Genomic DNA, 18,664 nt, shown 5'->3' with positions numbered 1-18,664 from the left:
TTGCAGCTCTTGTTTGCAGGCCTTCGGATTTAGACAGCATTACATCACCAGGTTCTCTGGGTTTCCATTTGCACATGACAAATCATGGGGCTTATCAACCTCCATAATTACATGAACATGAGTCAATTCCTTAATATAAATCCATCCTTATATCTATATCTATATCTATATCCATACAGAATATCTATATCTATCTATCTATCTAATCTACCTTATCGGTTCTGACTCTTCAGAAAAGCCTAGGTAATGCAGTTCAGAACAAAAAAATCATGTCATTTATTGAGAAAAGGAAACTGTCAAGAACAGGTTTGCATTCATATTTGGCACATGTTGACTTTCCAATTCTATGCACCAACCAACTAACTATAGATGCCAAACTGTTAGTTGGAAATATTATAAATCAAAACTAAAGATATAGATTTGAAATCTGATATTTCTAAGATCACTCAGCAAAAATACAGAGTTAAAACTAGAGCAGGCTTAGGAAAAAAGCTGTGCAGAATGTTAGTATTTAGGAAAAAAAATTGAAGAATCATTTGTAAAGGAAACTGAAGAGAGGTGAACATGGAAATCAGCCTAGGACCAGGGAAATGTGGCTCTACCTAATCCAGGAAAGGAGAAAGAATCAAGAAATAAGGAACAGTCAACTGTATCAACCTCTCAAGTGAGAATCCAGCACAGATAGTGATGGTGAGGTCAGTGGCGGCAGTGGAAGCACAATTTTATGGCACGATATTACTAAAGTATTACCCATGGGAGTGAATGAGAAGTAGGAGAGAAGATATGAAGGAATCTGATGGAAAATAAGCATGTCCTTGAGCAGCTCCTGGTACCCTGACTTGCACCAGGCTTTAATATACACACTTCTCTTTTTACTGCCCATGAAAGGGAAAAAGTTTAATTATTTTAGCCAAAATCAATGGATAGAGGTAGAGAGATGAGTTAAGACCAATTCCCAAAGGATGATACATGCCGGCATCATTTCCCAAGTTTTAAACAAAAGATAATGTGTGTATTTTAAGGAACCTCACCAGGAGTGTTTGGATTTTAGAGTGAGTACTATGTAGGCCAAGAGAATCATTGATGCATTCTGGTGGAGCTGGTACAGGGAAAAATTAAGAGATTGCTTTGGTAATTCAGATGGTGAAAGTCTCTACTCAGGCAGATATGGTGGGCAGGAATGTTTGTAGAAAGGCTATTAAATGTGAAAACTAAATGGACACGGGGAGGAGAGTAATAATAGTCAAAGAGAGGTGGAGGATTTTAACCCAGGGCTGAGAATGACAGTGCTCTTAGGAGAAAAGTGACAGGAAGTCCTTCCTCTGTGAAGTCAGAAGTTCTCTTCTCAGCCCAGCATTCCTGCCTGAGAACATCCACAACTGACAGGAGACAAGTTCTCTGGTTTCTACTGTGTCTGTCCTATGATTGTCCCAAAAGGAGGGTAGATGCTGGTGAGGGAAATAACATCTGTTGCTCTCCTGCCATCTTGCAACCTAAGTAAATAATCCATATGATACTCACAACTGCACAACAAGGAGGTTTGTAAGATACCTCTTGCTAAGGATGAGGAAACTAAAGTTTCAATCATGGTTTAGATAACATCATCTAACTGAAAAGTGACTGGCCTGGTATTCATAACAAGTCTGATCTAAAAACCATTTTCTCATATATAACACACTTCCTCCCTTTTTCCCTAATGGATTTCTTGGCTCTCATGTCTTCGAGCAAAGAAATAATACAGAGTACTGCAGTGACATCTGTGAAAATGGCCAAGTAACAACCTCGGAAATTTTCCTCCTCCATTGAAACAATGAGAAAATGAGAAAAATGATGGTCTAAATCAAACGTGTTTGGAATTCTAGACATTAAACCAAGGCTTGCATCTATGCAGGGAGATTGTATTTAGGAAAAATGGTTGAATTTTTGTAAGATTTGTGGCTTTGTGTCATTTTGATTTGTTCTAATCCCATTTCCTCACTCTCCAGCTCTATAGAAGTCTTAAAGATTGTCAACCCGTGTGCAGAGTGAAAACCAGTAGCCTGGTGGCATCAGTAGATAGCAGACTGGGGCTGGACTTCTTTCAAAATGTCCTTTAGAAACTTGTAATTATTTGACCTATTTGATACTTCCTGTAAAGACCACTCTTGCAAGGCTGTCTCTATTTGATCTGATCTATAGCTCTCCTAATAGAAATATCCTTTTTCCCTGTGGGCATTTGTTAAAACCAATTACAGGCAATCAGTTAACTTTGCAGCTGCCTGTGATAGTGGATAACAATTGGGGAGAGTAATAAATTAAGTAAAAAGCCAGAAAGGAAAAGCTGAAAAATGAGATATTTATAAGAACTTTGAATATTTTTGACATATCCCTTAGATATACAAGGCCATGTACAAGTTAGGGCTCTGCACATTCCCAGGGCTGTAGACATGACCAGAAAAGATTTGAGTTGTTTAAGCGACCAACTTCAGCTCAGGTCATGATCACACAGTTGATGAGTTCGAGCCCCACATCGGGCTCTGTGCTGACAGTTCAGAGCCTGGAGCTTACTTCAGATTCTGTGTCTCCCCCCTCTCTCTACCCCTCCCCTGCTCACGCTCTGTCTGTCTCTCAATAATAAATAAACGTTAAAAAATTGTTTTAAAGTCCAGTTTTCCAGGGGTGCCTACGTAACTCAGTTAGTTAATTATCTGGCTCTTGGTTTTGGGCTCACATCATGATCCCATGGTTTGTGAGATCAAGCCTGACATAGGATTCCTGCTGACAGTGCAGAGCCTGCTTGGGATTCTCTCTCTCCCTTTCTTTGTGCCACTCTTTCACTCAATTCTCTCTCTCCTTCTCTCTTTCTCTCCCTCAAAATATATAAATATACTTTAAAATGTCCACTTTTCAGCAGATTATGGGGCATCAAAAGAAACAAACAAAAAGAATAAAAAAAATATGGCCCATACACAGGAAAAAAATATACCAATAGAAACTGTCCCTGAGAAGGCCAAAACACTGAACTTAATAAACCATGACTTTAAATCAACTATTTTAAAAATGCCCAAAGAACTAAAGGAAACGATGATAGTGATAATATCGGTTAAAGAGATAGTAATTATTTTTTAAAAGAAATAGGGGCAATTAAAAATGCCACTTGGAACTCACTGTTTCAATTAGAATCAATTGCTACTGCCAATGAATACAACAGATGCTTAGGTGGCAGTGACAGGAAAATAATTTATAATATATATATTTTTAATGAAAACCATTGATTTTTACATGCAAAAAACTCAACAAATTCCAACTATGATGAACTTAAAAAGACACAGCAACTGAAGTCAACAATGGACTGTGCATAAGGGTACTGGGACTGGTCAGGTTTCTATAACAAGGGATGAAATTATGGCTAAATAGAAGTAAACCTTACAATCAGAAGAGGGGGGGAATAATGGGAGAAAATGTGGTTTTACTGAGCACTAATCATATCCCAAGCACTGTCTAACCTTTATTAGCAGTTATAATAATTATGTCAGCTCAGATAATACAAAATAAGTCTTATATAAGTTGTAAAATGGAAATAATGTCTAGAGAAGTTACATAACATTTACATCTCATATTTATTTATTGGGTATTTTATATTTCAGACACTATTCTCAGATTTCTACATACACTCAATAATATGTCAATCCTCACCACAACCTCAAGTGTTAAATGTTATCATTATCCCCTTTTACTGTTGAGCAAAGTAGAGATAGAAGGCAAAGGAGCCGGGATTCAAACACAAGCACCCCCATGCTAGTTCTCATGCTCTTGGCCACTGCCCAGCGTTTTGGAGTTCATATCCAAAGCACTCCAAGTGTTCAGGTTTTTGTTTGTTTTTCACGTCACTTCCCAGTAGAATATTTCTGCCATGAGATGCAGTGTGAATTCCAGACAGGAATGCCTTTCTTCTTGGTAAATTATAGTCCCTACTGAGATGACAGGAAAAATTTAACCTCATTCTGGACAATTCAGAATTGCTCAAGGAGCACATTCAACGTCATATTCAATGTATCCAATTTATCTGACCATTTCTCTTTCAGTGCTTCTTGCCATGTCACTCTGCCTCTCACATCACAGGCTTCCATCCATGTTAAAGTTCTAGACAACTATCCTTGCTCATTTGCTTTTCTTTAACATTTCCAACGCTGCTCAGAAGTTATACTGAGACCTTTCCCAAGTGAAGCAGTGTCAGAAGTCGGCTCCGAATCTCCTTGGTCCTAGCCCCATAGATGATCGGGTTGAGCACAGGAGGCACCAGCACGTACAGGTTGGCCAGAAAAATGTGCACATTCTTGGGGACTCGGTGCTGGCCAAAGCGGTGGGTGAGGAAGGAGAAGAAGGCAGGAATGTAGAAGACCAGGATGACCCCCAGGTGGGAGCCACAGGTACTCAGAGCCTTGTGCCTGGCATCTTGAGATGGAAGGCGGAAGACAGCATGGAGGATAAAGCCGTAGGAAATGGCAATGAGGATGGAATCCAGACCCACGGCCAACAGGGCCACAGTCAGCCCATAGACAATATTGACAGTGATGTTGGCACAGGCCAGGCGAGCGATGCCCATGTGCTCACAGTATGTGTGGGCCATGACATGGTGACCACAGTAAGGCAGTCGCCTCAACAAGAAGATGAATGGGGAGACAAAAACTATGCTACGGAATATGCTGGCAAGGCCAATTTTGCCTATGACAGTATGGTTGAGAATGGTTGTGTATCTCAGTGGGTTGCAGATAGCCACATAGCGATCAAAGGCCATGGCAAGAAGAACTGAGGACTCCAGAGCATAGATAGAATGGACACAAAACATCTGGGCCAGGCATCCACCAAAGGAGATCTCTCCAGCATGAAGCCACAAAATGGCTAATGTCTTGGGCACAGTAGTGGAGCTGAGAGCCAGGTCGGTGAGTGAGAGAAGGCACAGGAAGAGGTACATGGGTGCATGAAGAGCACTGTGTGTCACAATGACAAGGATGAGGGCAGCATTCCCAGTCAGCGCTACCAGATACATGGTGCAGAAGGGGATGGCGATCCAGACGTGGGCCCACTGCAGTCCTGGGATTCCAGTAAGGATGAGTGTGCCTGGGAGACCGTCATCACTGATGTTGGAAACTGACATTCTGCTTGGCAAACAAAGGGCTGTATCCAAGGGGTGATGGAATGCCTTCATATATTTGGTTCATCACCTAAAATGGTAACCTTTCTGTGACACAATTTTGTTTATGTTGAGAAAAACATATATTGTTTTTAATTTTTTCCAAATCGTAAAATAATATGTCTCATACAATCCATTTCTTCCATCTGCTATTTTCTTTACTCAAAATCATGTTTTGATATCCACGTTCCAAGCCCCAATCATCCCTAAGAATGCTTTGTAAGGCACCTGGATTCCTAAACTTTAGTCCTAATTTGTCAAATAATGATGCACAACCTTGAGAAAAAAAAAATCTTTTCCCTCTTCTAAGCAGTCTCCAGTTATGAATGGAGACTGGAATCCTAGTCCCAGGAATGAGTCTGGAATCTTAGTCCCAGGTCTTCTGCATGTTCATGTTCAGCATTGGATAGTCCCACAATAATTTAAGATTCATTTTTTTCATTTATCTGTTGGAAATGAGACCACCTGCCTTACCTATCTCACATTTTTGTGGGTGAGAAGGTGTTAAGTATATGGGATTAAAACGTTGGACACCAAAAATAATGTCCTCCCTCTTTGTGCAAACTCTTTTTCCTGTAGCCACATACTGGAGTGATAAAAAGTATCATACCTATCATACCTGTTTACCAAGGAAAAGTCCACGTTCAGAGAAATAAACTGATGTAATCCAGATCAGAAAGCAAATTACTATCAGGACTGAAATTACGTCTCACATCTCATGATTCAAAGTTGGATATTTTCACATCACTTGGCTGTCCATTTATTTGGCCAATATTTGAATTCCTTTATTTTTCTTGCCAGACGCTCTAATATTAATATTTAATGCTGTAATCATTTTACTCATTTCTGGATTTCGAAAAGACAGATACAATGAAAGCCCTTCTTATTTGCCTGGGGACTTCCACTGATGGAAGTCCAGCCAGTACCGGAGAAAACTGTGGGCGGTCAAGTGGAAAGCTGGAGTCACTACCACCTTCTCCTGCCCCCCCCCCTTCCCAGCCTATTCTTGCTAGCAAAGGGAGATTTCCAAAGATTACTGTAAGGAAGCTGCTATTTTGTGAGATACTCTGGTATTCTATGTGAGTACCAGAAAGATGAGGTCCAAGCAACGTTTCCGCCCCCCACCCTCTGCCCAGGGAAACAACGTGAAAAAGACATTGAACTGGAGCACCACTTTGGGTGGAATGGGAGAACTCTCCCAAATTTGCCCCACTCAGCCTTGGCTGTGGATCACCATGATGCCTTGGAGACCTAGGCTTTTATCATTAAACTCTGAGTTCTTTCTTTGAGCATAATCTTTTTCCAGAATGTGATTTCAAAAACATACCTGTGTCGAGTGCCATGTGTTCACAAGCTGAGCATGCTGAGCCTGGAGCTTTGTGATGGGTGTCACATGTGAGTGTGGGGCTATGTGGGAGAGTATGTGGTAGAGCAATAGCTTATGCAGGTGTCGTATGCCTGAAGGCAGAGGGTTGTTTAGGGATGTGAAAGCTGTGTTCTTGTGCAGGGTGTATGGACGTGATTTGGAGGGTAAAGGGGGCTGAGTGTGGAAACTGAGTTCAAAAGTCTGATCTGTCCTCAATTTTGTGAGCCCATTGAGTATCTTCAGCATAGTTTTGAGTTCCAGCCTCCTCTGATTAAGGGATTTGGTAAGTGAGGCTATTTACGGACTCTCTGTGATGCTCAGTTATGAAATCCCAAAGCTGCTTGCTCTAGAGATTTGATCCGTGGTGTTTATTCCTAGGGAGATAATAAGGAGTGGTTGGAAAACAAAGAGTAACGCATGAGGACAGAATATTTTCCATAGGATATTTTCAAGGAAAGTGGAAATAAAACCTAGTAGGTTTTATGTTTCTTTTCCCTTCTCTTCTCTTATATCCTCCGTTCTTTCCTTTTCTCTGCTTTCCCTTAATTTTGTGTATTTCACTGAATTTCCATGTATCGTGGTCCACGGTATTCTATGTAGACAGGTCATCACGAATGCTATATGTAAATACAGTGGTAAGAAATGGCGGTGGAGATGCTCATGCTCTGTTGTCTCATTAGCCTTAATATGTTTAAAAATTAATTATTAATAATTTTAACAACATGGAAGCAGAATATTAAATCAAAAACAGGACCCTTCTAAGTGTGGGCCTTATGCTACTGTGCAGGTTGCATACCCACAAAGCTTGCCTGTAATGGAGCAATCACTTCTTTAGCCAAATCCCCCCAGATCCTTTGACATCAGCCATCCATCAAACCTTCACACCAAAGATTCCTTCCCCCCAAAGACTTCAGAGTACTGCATTCTTTTCCTTTGTTCATGCCTATTTCCTCTCATGTTAATACAAACCAGTGGTCTTCAAAAACCTTTGCCTGGGAACTTGCCAAAAGAATTTTGAAATAGTATATGCTCCCTCAAAAATATCAAGTTGACATCTAAGAATTGTCATTTAATACTTAAGCACTAGAAAAGGATATGATGTTCAGTATAGTGTAAATATTGACGTTTTTAAGATAAAAATATCACTTTTGTCTTATAAGTCCTATGGAATCTAAATAGCCTTGAAATTTTCTTCCCCACTTTAAAGTGGACCAATAAAGGGGTCCAATAAAGTGGACCTTTATTATCCACTTAAAAATACATGAACAAGGTTTCCATAACTGTCACAAATTTAACATTATTGCTTTGTCTCCTTGAAGTTGATCCATTTTCCTACATATTAATTTTTAAGCTTAAAAATCCTGTGATGTTCACTCTTTCATCATTGTTTGCAATAAAAATATGTATGCAAATTGTAATGATTAATTTTATTTTCTTTAATCATTTGGCTTTGAGTATCAAAACGTTTGATACTTACAATTATTTTAATTATACATTAATAAAGCCATATAAAGAAACTTTAATTTCATAAATTATTAAACATACACCAATTCTTTTCAAAAATCAAGTTTTTAATAAGATTGGTGGGGTTTTCTGGACACTTTCTGATACCATACACAAAAATAAAATAAAAATGGATGAAAGGCCTAAATGTAAGATAGGAAGCCATCAAAATCCTCGAGGAGAAAGCAGGCAAAAACCTCTTTGAACTTGGCTGCAGCAACTTCTTACTCAACACGTCTCCGGAGGCAAGGGAAACAAAAGCAAAAATGAACTACTTGGACCTCATCAAAATAAAAAGCTTAGGCACAGCGAAGGAAACAATCAGCAAAACTAAAAGGTAACCGACAGAATGGGAGAAGGTATTTGCAAATGACATATCAGATAAAGGGTTAGTATCCAAAATCTATAAAGAACTTTTCAAACTCAACACCCAAAAACCAAATAATCCAGTGAAGAAATGCATGACATGAATAGACATGAATAGACACTTCTCCAAGGAAGACATCCAGATGGCAACCAACACATGAAAAAATGTTCAACATCACTCATCTTCAGGGAAAGGAAAATCGAAACCACAACAAGATATCACCTTACACCTGCAGAATGGCTCACATTAACAACTCAGCCAACGACGGATGTTGGTGAGGATGCGGAGAAAGAGGATCTCTTTTGCATTGTTGGTGAGAATGCAAGCTGGTGCAGCCACTCTGTAAAACAGTATGGAAGTTCCTCAAAAAACTAAAAATAGAACTACCCTATGACCCAGCAATTGCAGTACCAGGCATTTATTTACGGGATACAGGTGTGCTATTTCGAAGGGGGCACATGCACCCCATGTTTATAGCAGCACTATCAACAATAGCCAAAGTATGGAAAGAGCCCGAATGTCCATCGATGGATGGATGGATAAAGACGATGTGGTATATATATATATATATATATATATATATATATATATATGTATATACAATGATTATTACTCGGCAATCAAAAAGAATGAAATCTTGCCATTTGCAACTACGTGGATGGAACTGGAGGGTATTATGCTAAATGAAATTAGTCAGTCAGAGAAAGACAAAAATCATATGACTTCACTCATATGAGGACTTTAAGAGACAAAACAGATCAACATAAAGGAAGGGAAACAAAAATAATATAAAAAAAGGGATGGGGACAAAACAGGAGAGACTCATAAATATGGAGAATAAACTGAGGGTTACTGGAGGGGTTGTGGGAAGGGGAATGGGCTAAATGGGTAAGGGGCATTAAGGAATCTACTCCTGAAATCATTGTTTCACTATATGCTAACTAATTTGGATGTAAATTTAAAAAAAATTAAAAATAAAATTAAGAAAAAAAAAGATTGGTGGGGTTTTTCTTGTTTTTCCTTCAATGAATTCATATATTCAAAAATCAATAATGATGGTATGAGACAAGTTTCACCCTTAGTTATCTCCATTTAATTTTTATAAAATTAAGCTCTGAGAACTCTCGTTTTTATATAAATAGTTATGGATGGAAGAAGTCTGAATTGCAGGGCACACTGACTTGATAGGGATTTGGTAACTGCTGTAATCAATTTCTTCTGTGAGAAAGAAGATTCTGGTTATAGAAGTTTAAAGGGCACTGCCCAGAGGGCTGGGGCCCAGACTTCTAAGAATGGGCCACCAAGAGATGGCGCTGGTATATATAAGTTATATCACAAAGCTGTTTGGAGGTAAGAGTGGGGGGAAAACCGCCCACAAACTGGAACCAGCTGCTTATGTTAGAATCAACTGCTGTTGCGAAGGATAAAGCAGTTGCTTGGGTGACAATTACAGGAGCAGAAAGCTAACAGGAAAAGTACACCCCTTACCCTTCTTCCAGCTTCTAGTCTGCATCTAATGACTCCTTTCATCAGAGCCTAACAATATATTTAATCTTAGAACTTCCAGATACTTCCAAAATATTATAATCTAAAGCCCCATATTATTCTTAAAATAAATATATAGAAGGCAGGGAAAGTAAATCCTTGGCAATATGTGGTGATTTAATTAATAAAGTGGGTTGCTCTGAGTCAGTTATTGAAACTGTTCTATTTGCTGCTCGGGAGGGGTAATGCACCAGAGAAGAACATGAGAAAGAAAGAAATTGCAATTGCCATTTGGTTTTCAGATGACTGAATGTTTACAGGTAAGTTTGTAATCATAATTCTGACAAAGTTAAAATCAATATAAAAACTGATCTTTCTATCAGAGATGTTTTTTTTTCTGGCAATTTAGGCTTTGTTCTTCCATCAAACTAGCTCCTTGGTATCTATCCTGGATCAATCTTTGTATCTAGTTTCCCTGATGTTAGCCCTAGGACTGCTTAACACTAGAAAAAAATCACGAATATAAACCAATTAACACACGGCCTTACACTTCAGCTTTACTGAGCAACTATTCTAACAGTTAATTATCTCTTTCATCCCTTTTACCTGCCATTTCAAACACCCACTTCTCTCTTAGAGCTTGCTTTACCACTTATCCTAAGTGGTAGGATATTTAGAATTTGGTGCCTACGTAAATAGACATAAAGAACGCATGAGAGAAAGAATGTGTGGAATGATAGCTAGATTTCTGACTCAGCTACTGAATTTCTGCCACTCGCTGAAAAAATCAATCTAAGAAGAAAAAAAAATTATATTCATATTTTGGGCATTTTCATCTTAAAGTTCCTATGAAACAGACAATTAAAGGTGCCAAGTAGTCAGTTGGAAAACAAGAAATAAATGAAAGCAGAAGATACAGATTAGTTGATCAGCAGGTTTCAAAAATGATGGAAATCTGGTTTTTCTTCCAAGATCATTCAGAGAGATCATGTGGAGTCAAAACTGAGCTAGCTTGGGAAAGAACCATGGATAATGTTAGTATTTAGGAGGGAATAGAAGGAGAGCTGTTTATAAAAGAAATTGAAGAGAGAGACATAAAGATAGGTGGAAGATCAGGGAAGAGAGAACTTACTGGTCCAAGAAAGGAGAAAAAAAATCAAGAAAGAAGTGAAGTCAACTGTATCAATCTCTATACTGAGAGTCCATTGTATTTAGCAATGTTGAGGTCAGTGGTGACCTTGCAAGCACAGTTTTGTGGTGTGACATTACTAAAATATAATCCATTATGGAGTTCATGAGGAACAAGAAAGAAGAGACAGTGAGAAGAGGTGGTGGTCCATGAACATGTTCATTAGTAGGTCACGGTGCATCCGCTCACCCCAAGCCATAGAAAGTGCACTTCTCCTTGTAAGACTTGAGGAATAGAAGGGATTAACTATTCCAGCTAAAAAGCAAATAGGTCAGAAGAAGTAGAGATGAGTTAAGACCAATTCTGTCATTGTTTAGTTTTTAAAATAAGGGTGGTCTGTCTATTTTGAAGAGTTTAAGCAGGAAATTTGGGTTTTAAAAGTCACTGTCAATAGAGGGAAGGAATGGCTGGGTGCCGGCAGATTTGGTGCAGGGGCCAGTAGAAGTCTGTTTTGGGAATTCAGGTGTTGAAGGTCTACTCTTAGGCAGATATGGTATCAATGAAATGGCAAAAGAATTTGAATAAATGTTATAAGATTTGACAACTAATTGGACAACACAGTTGAGAGAAAATAGTTAACTATGCATAGAAATGGTTAGGCCATGGCTGATAATGTCAGTGCCCTTAATAAGAAAGCTGGAGGAGAATATAGTGGGCCTTTGCCTGTCCTTCCTCAGTGAAATCAGAAGATCCCTTTGATTCTTATTGTCCATGCCTGAATATTCTCCAAAATCCTTTTACTGACCGGAAACAGTATCTCAGATTTCCATGCTGTCTGTTCTCTTTTGCAAATCTAGATTATTTGAGACAGTATGATACCAATGTAAGGGGTAAACATACAGGCTAATGGAAGAAAACTGACAGTTCAGAGGTAAACTCATACATCTATGGTCAATGAATTTTCAACAATGATACTAAGACTGTTTAATGGGTAAATAATAATTTTTCTTCAACAAATGTTGGTGGGATAATTGAATATCTACATGAGAAAGACTGAAGTTGGACCCTTCTCTCAACTTATATACAAAAATTAGCTCAAAATTTTAAAAAATTAACTCTGGGGCACCTGGGCTGCTCAGTCAGTTGAGTACTTGACTCTTGATTTTGGCTTCGGTCATGATCTCACAGTTGTGAGATTGAGCCTGGTGTCAGGCTCTGTGCTGAGCATGGAGCCTACTTGGGATTCTCTCTCTTTCTCTCTCTCTGCCCCTCCTCCACTCATACTCTCTTTTTCAAAATAAATAAACATGTAAAAAAATTGATTCAAATAGACAAAAGGTCTACATGTAAGGTGTAAAACTCTTAACACCTTTACACTTGATCTTAGCCAAAAAGCTGAGAAATGATAAAACTATAATACCTTTAGAAGAAAACTCAGATGTATTAGACAATGGTTGTTTTGGTATAACATGAGAAGGACAAGAAACCAAAGAAAAAATAGATAAATTGGACTTAACAAAAAACAAACCTTTTGTGCTTTTAAGGACACTGCGGAGAAAGTGGAAAAAAAAATTTGCAAATCATATATCTAACAATAGTTTCATATCCAAAATATATAAAGATCTCTTACAACTCAACAACAAAAAGTCAAATAAACTAGTTTAAAAATAAGCAAATGATTTGAGTAGACATTTCTGCAAAAACAGACATACAAATAGCACATGGTAAGCACACCAATAAGCACATGGTATGAAGTTGAGCTTCATCGGTCATTTGGGAAATGCAAATCAAGACTGCTATGAGATACCATTGCATTCCTATTAGGAAAACGAAACAAAACAGAAAATAACAGAGTTGGCAAAGATGTGGAGAAACTGGAATCCTCAAACATTGCTGATGAAATGTAAATTGGTGAAGCCACTTTGGAAAACCTTTTGGCTTTTCTTCAAACAGGTGAACATAGAGTTACCAAGTGACTCAGCAATTTTATTCTTGGCTACATGCTCCAAAGAACCAAAGATATATTTCTATAATAAAGCTTATACATTAATATTCAAAGAAGTATTATTTGCAGCCTCAAAATGAGAACAATCCAAATACCCATCATGTGACTATTACACAAATAAAATGTGGTATATTTTATACAATGGAAATTTTATCAGACATTAAGTACTGATATATAATGAACCTTGAAAACATGCTAAATGAAAGAAGCCAGACATGAAAAGCAGCACATTTCATTATATTTAGATAAAATGTTCAGAAATGGTCAAGTCGAAAGCAACAGAAAATGGATTAGTTGTTGTCAGGGGCTAGGGTAGATGAGAATGGGGAGTGACTGCTAATGGCCAGGAAGTTTCTTTTCAGAGTGATGAAAACATTCTGTGATTTGATGTTGGTGATGACTGCACAACTTTGCAGATACACTAAAGATCACTGATTTATATACTTAAAAACTGAATTTTATAAGACGTGAATTATACATTAATAGCAAAATTTTAAAAAAGAAATCAGAGAATCAAGTAATCTTTGAAACTTAAAGTTTCAACTGCCTGGGACTCGCTGTATATGTAATACCATAGATGTGATGTCATGCATATAGCAAATACAAGCCCTGGGTTTGGTTGGGGGTTACTGAAGAAGGAGTCAGGCTTGTCTCCCAGATATTAGCTAGTGGTCTTATGGGAAAGGCAGACATTTACAGTCATAGGATGAGAGAGAATAATTTTTGTTTCTTTTATCCTTTTTTCCTCTCTTGTTTTCTCTAGTTATTTTTGAGGGAGTTTGCATAAAGACAAAGAAAGACAAAGGCAAGAAAGACAATCAAATATGAAAGATAGGATAAATGGGGAAAAAGGTAAAGATGATAGTGATTAGCAGGCATATGATACATGTTTCAGGGTCATTGCTGGATAAATTTTTTTAGGCAAAGCAAAAAGTAGGGCAGAAGATGAAGACAGAAATGATAACTTGACAAAGAGAGAAGAACTGAAGGACAGGAAAGAGACAGAAAGGAGAGGATAAAAAATACAGAGGAAATTCTGAAAATGTTAAGTGAATAAATGAACAGTTTATGGATGTAGCTCTGCCACTCAGTGATATAATTTTGGACTTAATTTAACCCCCTTGGCATCATGTTTCTCATCTGTAAAATGAGAAGTGAACATTTCCATCTAAATGTGGTTGCTAGGATAGAAAGAGACAATGCTCATAGAGCTCTTGAAGGAGTTTAGGGAACATTATAAACACCCAGTATCCTTGATGATTATTGTTTTTCTGTCACCAATGACCCAAGCCAACCTTACATTCTGGTTTCCGAAAGTCCCCTAAGAAGAGAGCCTTAGGGTAGGGACATGGTGTGGGGAAAAGAAATTCTGGAGCTGAAGATAAGGAAGAATGAGTTATATTCTTAGCTTACTGTTTGCAATCACTGGGCCCCCTGGTATTCACACTCCTCATATGCCAGAGGTGCCTTAAAACTCATCCTTAAGAGGATCTCAGGAGCCATGAAGACATGGTATGGGGGCAGGTAAGCCCTGCTCAGCTAGGAGAAGAGTCTGAGAGTCTTGGTCTTCACAAACAGGTCTGGATCATCCATGGAATAGACAGCAAGCAGAGTCTGCTGGGATCCCCTGTGAGGAATCTATTCCCAGCTGGGTTTGACTGGGGGATATGAATGGCTTCCCATAGCCCCTCCACTTCCCAGAGCCTGGTAGGCAGCTCCCGTGAAAAGTGGTGTGTCTAGGGCCTTCTACATCCTTGGCCTAGCTTGGGGAAAACCCAGCCCACCCTCATTGGCTGCTGAGGCATCACGTTGTAATGTTCTCAGTGTTCTTAAGAGGTGTTCTTGGCCTTATTTGTCTTCTTTCTTCCTCTCCATCTTTAATGTTCTAGTCACTGTCTCCCTATGTTTGGCACCCTCTTTCCTTCACTTGACTCTCCCATTTCCATATTATTTCCTCTGTATTTATTATCCCCTCCTTTCTGTCTCTTTCCTGTTCTTCAGTTCTTCTCTCTTTGTCAAGTTATCATTTCTGTCTTCATCTTCTGCCCCACTTTTTGCTTTGCCTGAACACTGAGAAGATAAAGAACAGAATAGAACATTCAGCTGAACTCTATCATCTCTAATTAGGACAGGAAGGAGGTACTAAAACTGACCCTCTCCAGGAGTAGCCTTTTACTTGGGACAATTTAGACTTCCTTATAGTGGAACATGTGGCATGATGGGATGAAATCCAAGGGTGGGTGCTCAAGAAGAGAGTGACCCATGCATCTCCTTAAGACTATCTCCTCTAAAATCCTCAGTCAGTTTCTTTGTGTGGTACTAATGGGAGCTCATTGCACTGTACAGGTTTCCCACGGCTTATCTGCTCCATCCTCCTCCCTCTTCAAGTCCAGTGCTGCTGCTCAGCATCCCCGTCCTCAGCAGTAGTTCTCTGAAGCTTTGTCTCAGACCCTTATCCATCTAGCAGGGAATTTCTCTCTGATTTCTAATTTGAATGTTCATTGATATAATATGTGCACTATGGCAGGGCTAAAGCAAATTTCCTCCCAAAGTTTACATACATAATAAATTACTCAATGGTGAATAATTCCACTCAAGGGTTAGGAACCATCCATGAGAAGTAGAAGGCATCTAATACCTAAATTCCAAAACCAGGGGTGCCTGGGTGGCTCAGTTGGTTATTTTGGCTCAGGTCATGATCTCATAGTTCATGGGTTTGAGCCCCGCATTGGGTTCTGTGCTGACAGCTCAGAGCTTGGAGCCCGCTTTGGATTCTGTGTCTCCCTCTCTCACTGCCCCTCCCCCACTCACACTCAGTCTCTCTCTCAGAAATAAACATTAATTTTTTTTAATTAGAAAAAATAAATTCCAAAAACAGCAGGTAAAGCCACTTATTACAGGGTATGCAAGGTTCTCTGGACATACTTTAGAATATTACGAAATATTCTTAAATGTAACTCCCTCCCTAAATGTTTTTTTTTTTAATTCCACAATGCAGGAGACCAAAAGGGAAGATGTAAAATTAATACTCCTTTATCACCTCTCCTCACAACCTCAATTGGGCTGATGTCAGGCAGTGTTTCTCATTTTCTACTCCCTATTGAATTTTGACTGTCTCTGAGATGAAACACAATGGTCTGTTATGGAAATGAAAGAATGCTATTCCTTAACAAGTCATAGGAAAAAATAAGGTAATGGATAGAATGTTTTCAGTGTTATAATTTTTTTTGCTTAATTATCAACCTTTTGCAATTTACTTCTGCTTGTCTGTACCATGATCTATTATGTGATAACAAGTGATTTAAAAATACAAATTTAAGCTTAATATAAACACATTCAATGACTTTTGTGTTTTTGGAAAGCACAATGTGCGATTTATTTTCCATATAAACATGCTATTAAAATAATAACTTTAAAATAATAATAATAATAGCAGTACTTATATAATGCTTACTGTGGGCAGGACCTGTTTCAAGTCCAAGTTCTCTCTCTCTCTCCCTCTGTTTCTCTCTTTCTGTCTTACATATGCATGTACCCATATCCATAGGGCAACTTTCTTTTATTCCTGTTTTAAAAGTAAAGACACAGGGGAAGAGAGTTTAAGAAATTTACCTAATGTCACTGGACTCAAACCCAGGATGTCCTGGCACCATATTCTTAACTAGTATTCTCCAATGCCTCTTGAGATATTTTGATTTTCCAGGGGTCCTGAATGGACTCTTCCAGTATTAAATGTGGGACTGTAGACCACGTAAGTTCCTCAGGGTAGAAATTGGATTAGTGAATTTTAGTTCCAGCCATGTAACTGCCTTCCAAGAAAATCTGGACTAATTCTCTTTCCTTTCTTGAACACTTGGTTCCTCATCTGTCAGACTGGATGTAAGGGTGAACATCTCTTGGGGGTTAGCTAAGATCATGGCTATGAAAGTTGAGGCATTTGAAGGACAGCTGTGATGATGACCACATTGAAGTTGTCCAGAGGGTTGCCAATGACACTTAATGAGCTAGTCAACCACCCTGAAGAAGAGTCTTAATCTAGTCTTTCTGAGAGATGTCTAAGAAAGAAGTCTTTCTGTTGATGGCTAGCATTTCATGACCTCCTCCTCATCCTCCCAATCCATCCTTTTATTTATTTATTTTGAGAGAGAGAATGCATGCATGCACATGGGTGAGGGATAGAGAGAGGGAGAGAGAAAATCCAAATCAGGCTTCATTCTGTCAGCATAGAGCCTGATATGGGGCTCGATCTGATGAGCTATGAGATCATGACCTGAGCTGAAATCAAGAGCTGGACGCTTAACTGACTGAGCCACCCAGGCGCCCCAATCTCAGTGTATTTTAGGAATAAAATCTATGTGCAATCACAGTTTATACAGTTTTGTGTTGTTTTTCCTCCCTAGGAACAATAGTAGTCTTAGACACAGTTGCGCTGGCTGATAACACATGTCGCCAGCTTCTCATGGGTAACTTCAAAATCAATGCCTCTGATGCTCCCACCTTTATCCTGATGGGCTTCCCAGGAATGGAAACCATGGAATCCTGGCTATCCTTCCCTCTTCTGCTGCTCTACACCATCTCCATTGTGGGAAACACCCTGGTCCTCCTCATTGTTAAGGAGGAACAGAGCTTGCACCAGCCCATGTATTACTTTTTATCTCTACTTTCAGTCAATGACTTGAGGACACTCCCTTTTCCACATTGCTGACCGTGCTGGCTGCCCTCTGCTTCTGTGCCCAGGTGATTGCCTTTAATGCCTGCTTGGCCCAAATGTTTTTCATCCACCTCTTCTCTTGGACAGAGTCTGGCATCCTTCTGGCTATGAGCTTCGATCGCTATGTTGCCATCTGCCACCCACTGCGCTATGCTACAGTGCTTGCTAATGCCCGCATTGTGGCAATGGGACTGTGTGCTGTCCTCCGAAGTTTTGCCCTTATCCTTGTCTTCCCACTGCTGCTGCACAGACTCCCCTTCTGCCACTCCCGGAACATCCTCTCCCATGCCTACTGCCTTCATGTGGATATGATTAAGCTGGCATGTACTGATGTCTCCCTCAATAGCCACTATGGGCTGTCAATTGTGCTATTCACCTTTGGCCTGGACTCTTCACTCATTCTCATCTCCTATTTACTAATCGTGCGATCAGTGCTTGCCATCGCCTCCGGAGAAAAGTGCATCAAGACACTGAACACACATGTGTCCCACATCCTAGCTGTGCTCATCTTCTGTGTGCCCATGGTAAGTGTGTCCATTGTGCATCGTTTTGGTGCTGGCCTGCCCCATGCTGTCTATATCCTCATGTCTATTCTCTACCTCTTTGTGCCTCCCATGCTCAATCCTATCATCTACTCCATTAAGACAAAGGAGATACGTCGCAGGCTCCTCAAGATGCTCTTTAGGGTTAAGTCCTGAGTCTTTGGTAGAGCTAAAAACTGTGAAGGATTTTGTCTTGGAGGTATAACCATCCAGACACCATTGGAAGAGAGGATCAATCCAAAGAATGTTAGTGTTACACTTTGAGGTATAAGATCAATGCACAATCATTTAGTCTGGTATATTGGGCCAACACCTGCCAGAACTATCTTGGGTCTTATCCATAAATCAAAAATTCAATGTCCTTTAGAAACACAAAAATGGTC

General features: G+C 39.3%; 2 protein-coding genes across 2 annotated transcripts; one reads left to right on the top strand and one right to left on the bottom strand.

The window, feature by feature from the left end:
* Positions 1–4,180: 4,180 nt before the first annotated feature.
* Positions 4,181–5,149, bottom strand: LOC123602519 (olfactory receptor 52D1-like). Its single transcript, XM_045487002.1, has one exon. It carries the CDS (start codon positions 5,135–5,137, stop codon positions 4,181–4,183), a length of 957 nt encoding a protein of 318 aa, XP_045342958.1. The 5' UTR covers positions 5,138–5,149.
* A 12,338-nt stretch (positions 5,150–17,487) lies between these two features.
* On the top strand, positions 17,488–18,437 carry LOC123602518 (olfactory receptor 51I2-like). Its single transcript, XM_045487001.1, is given in 2 exon segments — positions 17,488–17,706; positions 17,709–18,437. Coding segments are annotated over 2 exon segments (948 nt in total).
* Positions 18,438–18,664: the final 227 nt, after the last annotated feature.

This window comes from Leopardus geoffroyi, chromosome D1, assembly GCF_018350155.1.
Source record: "Leopardus geoffroyi isolate Oge1 chromosome D1, O.geoffroyi_Oge1_pat1.0, whole genome shotgun sequence".
NCBI lineage: Eukaryota > Metazoa > Chordata > Mammalia > Carnivora > Felidae > Leopardus > Leopardus geoffroyi.
The sequence above is the reverse complement of the archived record's forward strand: the minus strand, read 5'-3'. Positions and strand labels throughout refer to the sequence as shown.

Coding starts and splice junctions, on each gene's coding strand:
- LOC123602519 (XM_045487002.1), bottom strand. CDS start 5,137: ATGTCAGTTTCCAACATCAGTGATGACGGTCTCCCAGGCACACTCATC.